General features: G+C 42.0%; 1 protein-coding gene across 1 annotated transcript; it reads left to right on the forward strand.

Moving 5' to 3' along the window:
- The first annotated feature begins 208 nt into the window (after window positions 1-208).
- On the forward strand, window positions 209-5,412 carry atp1b3a (ATPase Na+/K+ transporting subunit beta 3a). Its single transcript, XM_068701576.1, has 7 exons — window positions 209-620; window positions 1,756-1,884; window positions 2,224-2,322; window positions 2,515-2,708; window positions 2,978-3,028; window positions 3,601-3,687; window positions 3,780-5,412. Exons 1-7 carry the CDS (start codon window positions 509-511, stop codon window positions 3,945-3,947), a joined length of 840 nt encoding a protein of 279 aa, XP_068557677.1. The 5' UTR covers window positions 209-508; the 3' UTR covers window positions 3,948-5,412.
- Window positions 5,413-7,895: the final 2,483 nt, after the last annotated feature.

Consider the following 7,895-nt stretch of genomic DNA (forward strand, 5'->3'; position numbering starts at 1 on the left):
TCCCCCAGCCTGTTCCCAAACACATGCGGCCATTATAATATAATATAATATGTGTGATAGAAAAGATATTGTGCGCTCTATTTATAATTTGTGCGCGTAACGGTGCGTCTCCGTGCGTCTCTCCGTCACTAACCAATGTACATCCATCTGGTCGCACTGCATCAGCTGCCACGGCGGGGCTTGTGTCGACGTCACAGATTTTTTTTTTTTTTTCTTCTTCGCTTTCCTTTCCTTCCCCTTCTCGGGTTTTTTTTTGTTCCACCAGAGCATCTCTCTCTCTCTCTCTCTCTCTCTCTCTCTCTCTCTCTCTCTCTCTCTCTCTCTCTCTCTCTCTCTCTCTCTCTTCTCTCTCTCTCTCTCTTTCGGCTCTCCCTCTCTGTACGCAGCCCACTCCACTCACCGTCGCCTCGCCAGCTTCTTCGCCTCATTACATAGCCCCGCTTCCCCCTTTTTCTGCAATTTTTTAAGGGAAAGGTTACCGCGCGTTTTGGACCAAAAGAGTATCACCATGGCGAGCACCGAGGACAAACCCGCCAACAAGGAGAACACGTCCAGCTGGAAGGACTCCTTCTACAACCCGAGGACCGGGGAGGTGCTGGGTCGCACGGGCAGCAGCTGGGGTAAGGATCCCCGTCACACAGCAGTCAAACGACGCAGCTTTAACAGACGCGTGCCTATATATGTCTGTGCATGGATGAATTAAAAATAAGTGGCACGTATTGGCTTAGCGGAGGAGCCATCATAGGCCTACATGAAGGTGTAAAAGAGAAGCCTGTAACAAGAGGATCACCAATGATGCTAATTAAGGGGTTCACCAATGATCCACCAGGTGATGATCAATCAACAGCAGAGATTTTTATTTTTTTTGGGTGGGGGATATTAATCATCATTAATATCATTATAAGGAAATTGTATTCACAGTGCAGCCCCCAGCTGTTACCCCCCCCCCCCAACCCCACCCCCCACCCCCATCATTACCTAATCATATCTGAGGAGTGTGCTACAGCATTGCTGAGCTGTATCCATAGCTGATCAGGCCATACATTTTATATAATGATTCCCCAGTTATTTCCAGAGTGAGGGAGTAACACGCCACCCTCCCTCCAGCAGCCAGCTCCTTATAGGCTAGCGCGGGCTGTCAGGCTGCCTGGGCCCCTGTGCTGCTGTGCAGTGAGATGCTCCATTGCAGTTGCATGGCCGCCCACATTAGCATGCCTGTCAAGGTCAAATGGGATTCCCTCTCTCCTCTTTCTCTCCTTTTCAAGCACTAGGCAGGTGCATTGTGGGATACTGTTGGAGAGGAATGAGAGAAAGGGGGGGGGGGATGTACAACAGGAAGCTGAGGGGTCCATCCCTTTTTTTTTTCTTTTTTTTTTTTTTTTGGTCAACTTAGAGGGCATCTGTGCTGTGCAAGCTGGATGGTGGTGAACCATTTTGAGTCAGATGTTTCCACAACTGTGGCTCCTTTTCTTCGCCCCTGCATTGTGCATGAATGAGGCTTCAGATGCTTTCAGCACTGCAGCATCATCCCCAAATCTTGAGTGATTTGAAACCAAGGGATCTCCAGCGGGGAAAAAAATGGCCTCAGATTCGTTAGCAGCAAATAGCATTTCCCCCTTGATCCAAAATGGTTTCTCTCAAAAGGGTTGTACACTCAAATAAGAATTTCTGAAGGAAATCTGAATTTTGTCCGAAATCATGTGTGCTCATTATGTCTCCTTTCTTTTCTATTTCTGTTCCTCTGCCTTGCTCCAGCCCTGATCCTGTTGTTCTACCTGGTGTTCTACTGTTTCTTGGCTGGCATGTTCGCCCTGACCATGTGGGTGCTGCTGCTCACTCTGGACGACTATGTGCCGAAGTACCGAGACCGCGTTCCCTACCCAGGTTTGTGTGTCTCGCCAAACAGCTCGCAAAGGGAGGACCAGGCCTTTCAGCTACTGTAACTGGCAGCGTTGCTCTTTGGAGCATTCATTATTTACACTCGCACCGATGAGATGCCGTCACAATAGACGTGCTTCATTGCAGCTACTTTTTTGTATTGATCTATTTTGAAGTCTGTTCCTGTGTGGTATCAGCAGCGGGGCTTGTTTGGATCAGAGGATGCTTTCTGTCCAGCTGTAATTCGAGACAAACCCCGATGAAGGCTGTGCATTTGTGTCTCCTGCTGGGGGGGTAATTTACTACTTTACTCTTATGTTTGTTTACTTCGCGTCTTCGCTGCAGGGTTGGTGATTCGTCCGAATTCTCTGGATTTATCGTTCAACAAATCGGACCCCGTCAAGTATGCACACTATGTCAACCACCTGGAGTCTTTCCTGCAAAGTAAGTGCACCTCCTGCCGATACACTAAGAAATGAATTTTGAAGCGGATTGAAAGCAGGACGTAATAAAACAAATTCCGCTCCATTTCTCCCGAAATTTTTTCCAATAATTCATACCATTAACATGAATATATATCTCTGTTCATCTCTCTCTCTCTCTCTCTCTCTCTCTCTCTCTCTCTCTCTGTCTCAGGATATAACGATTCACAGCAGGACAACAATGAGGACTGCACCCGAGGAGAGTATTTTCTGCAGGACGACACCGAGGAGAAGACAAAGAAAGCTTGCCTCTTCAAGAGGGGCTTCCTGAGTCTCTGCTCCGGCCTCTCTGACAACAACTTTGGCTACTCTGACGGGAAACCCTGTGTGCTGCTGAAAATGAACAGGGTAACTCCCCACTTTCAGTGACCTGAAAATCGCTGAAATTTGCTTTACAAAAAAAAAAATCGCTTTAACAAATGAAATTTGTTGTTCTTTTCATCTCTGTCTTTTAACCTTTCATTCCTCTCCCACAGCTTCTAATCCCCATGTGTTTACTCGCCTGCTGACAGTTCCAAAAATAAATGATTAATTTGATTTATTTCTAATTTTGGTTCCGCACATGCTGCAGCCTTTCGACACAGTCTTCAACCTCTCCTGTTTCCCTCACCTCCTAGATAATTGGCCTGAAGCCGGTTGGGAATCCTTACATCAACTGCACAGTAAAAGTAAACACTTTTTCCACACTATACTCTACATATTGTTGTCGCTTGTACGTGTATTTATTTTCTTCATTTCGTTCATATAAAGAATCCCTGATGACCATAACAGTGTCAATATTTTCTTTCTGTTGATCTTTCATTTTTTTCCTTCTTTTTGTTGTTGTTTTTTTGTGTCCGATTTCTTTCTGCATGCTGTCACTGACGGCTTTAGGGTAAGATAATATGTAAATTATCAGGATAAGGCCAGTAGGGGTGTTAACACATTTTTATTATGTAACACGTCATTATGCAGGTGCCTCTAAACCCATCCTAGTGCCATTTCAAAGTCATTTTAATCTAATAGGCTCAATTTTCAGCCAAAAAAAATGTCCTTTTGCAGATTAACACAACATGTTTTCGACTTCATTTAAATCTCCTCACTAACAAACAGAGGGCCATTGCTTTTTCCTTCTTTTTTTTTTTCAAGTCCTGTCTTGTGATCTTGGAAAAAATGTCTCATTTGCTATTAATCTACCACAATAAGATGCATTTCGTTGAATGTATACTTTGCATTGACTAACGCGCGTTCTTCTGTGCAGAAAGAGAGCCATATTCAAATGCAGTATTTCCCCAGTGAGGGGCGCATTGATAGGATGTATTTCCCCTACTACGGCAAGAAAGCCCATGTGAGTATCCATCCCCGGTCGGATCAAGTGCGCCAACACATCCTCGCCTCGACGTGTTATATTGACCGACAGCCGTCTCTTTCCTGATACAGGAGAACTACGTTCAGCCCCTGGTGGCTGTGAAGCTGCTGCTCACCAAGGACGACTACAACAAGGAGCTGCCGGTGGAGTGCAAGGTAGAGGGCACTAACCTCCGCAACGACGACGAAAGGGATAAGTTCCTGGGTCGCGTTACCTTCAGGATCAAGGTGGTCGAGTAAAAGAGAAGACAGCCGGTAAAAAAAAAAAAGGAAACCAGATGCAGAGGCTGCCGAGTTTGCTAAGGATTTTATTGTTTTCAAAAATGTTAAGAAAGGAAGGAAGCGTCAAATATGTCACAAAGACGGCATTTTTGGGGGATGTGGCCAAAACAGTTGGATGTAGACAGGAGAGCCAGTTCGATGCAGGTGTTGAATGTTTGCTTTGCTGACATTTGTGACCCTTCTTTCCCTCACGATCTCCTCAAAGATCAAAGACACAGGCTCTGCTCCTGACCCCATCCATTCACCCGTTGCACTGTTCATTCTTCACTCAGTTTATTATTATCATTATTATTGTTTTTTTTTTCTAGTATTGACGTGATTAGATAACTTTTAGCCATTGCGACCAAGCCATTTGGAGCTGTTGTGACATTGGTGAGACAACTTCTTTTTTTCTTTTTTTTTGTTGTTGTTATGTTTTATAGATCTTTCTGCTGTCAGGAAGAGACGTGTTGTTTTCATCTCTCCAAACTGTGTGAACGACTGTATTACCGCTGGTGTCGAGAGGATTTTTATCTTGCTGTATAGTATAATTGAGAAAGTAGAACATTTCCGAACACATCTCCAGAGTATTTCACATATCACATCACGAAGAATTCATGGGAGACGTACCTTGATAATCAAGTATAGCCACTGTATCCCTGTATATGAAATGCCATTTACAAAAGTCCCTTTCTACATATAAATACATTGTGATCCTTATCATATTTAGGGAATTATAGATAGATCTTTGTGTTGTGGTCTGCGTAGCCACAACCCCAGTCTTGTGCTGTCCGTCTGTCTGCATGTCCGTCTGTCTGTCCTCCCGTCTTCCTGTTTACTCACCTCTTTACTGCAATAGCCAACATGTGGGTGAGCCCTCAAGTACTAGATGGAGTTGTCCCGCTCCACCCTCGCAGGGTTTCTGCGTAGTGATGGTGGCTGAGGCGACACCCATAAACACACACACACACACACACAAGAAGGTACAGTTTGAAAAAAAAAAAAAAAAAAAAGCTTTTATTAAGGCGGAGAGGTGCTGAGAAAAGCGTTGCAAAAATAAAAAAAAGTTCACTGTAACTATGTACTGTATATCTTTATGTGATCTGTATATCTATCTGGGTCTCAAAGATTGTTTGTTAGTTTTCTCTCTTCTTCGGCCTGTTGATCTGATTGTCTGCCAATCTATTACTCTTCAATGTATATATACACTATCTATCATATTTACTTAATTCACACTGTATTTTTGTCACAAAACACACAATGTCTGTGCACTGTAAAGAAATAATTTAAGCAAAGATTTACAGGAAATTATCTTATTCAAAGCTATGTTTACACAGTCTTAACAGGAACCCGCATTTGAAAGACCAACTTGTAACATCTCTTCAGGGTGCCTTAAGACCTGATTAAATAAATTGTGGAATAAAAGTGATTTTGAAGAAAAACATTTTTATTTATTTTTTCCCCTGTGTATTTTTATTCGTAGCTTTTGTCAGTTGTAATTACCGTACTAATTGAGCTCCTTTACTTGAGTAAAGAAATAAAGAAATGTAAGAATTAAAAGTCTTCCAGTCAGAATCCTACTTCAAAAGAAATGACTGATGATACAATACAATTTTTTAAATTGTTAATATACGGATGCATCAATGTGAGAGTAACATTTTAGTAGTTTAGGTCAGTCGTTCCCAACCTGGTGGTCATGCATTGCCCCCTACAAAGGGCCTCAAGATAAATCTGTGGTCATGAGATGATTAATGGTAAAAAAAACAAAAACTAGATACTGATTTAATCCTTAAAAATGCACTGCATGTGTTTTTGTATGTTATCTATTGCCTCCACATGGCAATGCTAACAGCACTAACAGTGCAAACTAAACCAGCATTAAGCAGTTTTCCCAAACAGTTATTTTTGCATAACCGTTATTAGGGAAAACTAAAATGTCCGTGTGTAATTAGATATAGTGTATATAGATATATAGATAGATAGATATATATCTCCTGTATATATGCATGTTAGGATTGATAACATTGTATGTAGTGGTTCAGCTATTAGTATATATATATATATATATATATATATATATATATATATATATATATATATATATATATATATATATATATATATTTCCTCTTTATTGTAAAATTACACACACTCTGGTATTCACAAATAAGCTCTGTGTGACTGGACAGACTAGAACAGGTGTAAGTGACTGAACCAGTGAAGTCGGCTCCTTCTTGAAAAGAGACCATATGTCTTACATGTCTGTCTTACATGTCTGTCTTACATGTCTGTGTTTTGACCATCTCCATATACAGACTTCTGTCTGACGTCCCTGTTCTCTGCATTTCTAAAATAACTGACGCCAGACTCTGACCTAAATATAAACTGGCTAACATACAAGTATGCATAAACTTGACACTCCTGTACTGCTCAGGTAGACATCACTCCAATATCTAAACATAGCAAATAGTTATAGTCTGCTATTTTAAGAGAACCTTAAACCTGTAAAGTCTACAGCTGTCAGATGAATCACTTTTGCCCGTCAGTGCAGTAAAAAGTACAATATTTTTCTCAGAAATCTTGTTAGGACCAGTATTAGAGTAATTGAACTTTGTTACTGTCCGCTACTGGTTTCTGTTGAAAATGAAAGTAAACTAAATTATTTCTGAAATATGGATGTAAAATGGAATTTGAATCCAAAGTGTTAATGTGCTCCATAACTTCCCGGTTGAGAGAGAACGGGACAGATGGACTTAGATTGTGTCTTGGTTAATCTTTCGACCTTCGATCAGCTCAATCACATTTCTCACCATCGCTGTAGCGCAGATCTGTAGCCACAGGAGGGAGCAAGAGAGAACGCAGGCAGAGCAAGATGTGAGCGAAAGTGTGGCTCCAACAATGGTGCTGGGCAGCAGCAGAGAAACTGAGGAGGATAGTGAGGCATTTTGCATTTCCCACTTTCTGCAGCTGTACAAACCTAATCCACATCATTTAACGATGCATGGACCCAGTATACTCGCTGTGCATGCATAGTAGTATTTCTAGGTCAGTATCTCACCTGTCTGCTGTGATTACGCAGCACCTCCATCCATCAAAGCTCCCACAGCACCTTGACACAGCAGCAGCAGCAGCTCCGTCCTTCACTGTCAACCGCAGTCTACGAACCCAAGTCCTGCTACACGTGAGATAAGCTCTCAGGGTTAAACTGCAGCGCGAATCCACCTTAGTGTCTCCTCAAAACGTACTGTCCTCGAGTTAGAAGCATTTAAAAAAGAGAAAACGCCAAGCAGATATTTTCCATGTGTCTATTTCTTGGACTTATGGCCCAGAAAAATTAATTAATATTTATTGAAAATAAATTGTGAAATGTTGGAACTTCTTAGAAGTTAAATTCGGAACTGGAAAGATCTGTCATAGTGTATCTGTTGATGTATTTGTAGTTGTTTCCCACTGTATAAATGAAATAAGTTGTCTCACTTTTCAGCACACACAAAAAAATTGGGTGATTTTTAGCATTCTTTCTTCAAAAAAAACAAAACCCATCATATGTCAAAATGTGGAGCAATAAAGTTTCTCAGCTCCTCGCTGTAGCTCTGTTTTTCTGCTCGGATCCGTCATCTGGCAGTAACATTGAGACGCTTCAGGGATTTGAAGCTGATTTAAGCAAAGAAGGCGCAAGGATAACACAGGTTATCGCCTTATCAGCTAAAGAGTTGAACTTGCCAATTTGCGGTACGCCTGCAGCACAGCCTGGCCGTAGTCAGCACCTCCATCCTGACGGGGATTAAATGCAGTTTGATATTTTTAGGTTTTACTCCAGAGCCCTCGGCAACACTTTCTCTGTGGTTATATATAGCGCGGAGAACATGCGTAACATGGCACCATTGTGGGCATTCTCTGACTCCGGTGGAAGCTAATCCTCAAGTC

The sequence above is a fragment of the Cebidichthys violaceus genome, unplaced genomic scaffold (assembly GCF_023349555.1).
Source record: "Cebidichthys violaceus isolate CVI_PGR_0920_01 unplaced genomic scaffold, fCebVio1.0.p SCAF_8, whole genome shotgun sequence".
Lineage (NCBI taxonomy): Eukaryota > Metazoa > Chordata > Actinopteri > Perciformes > Stichaeidae > Cebidichthys > Cebidichthys violaceus.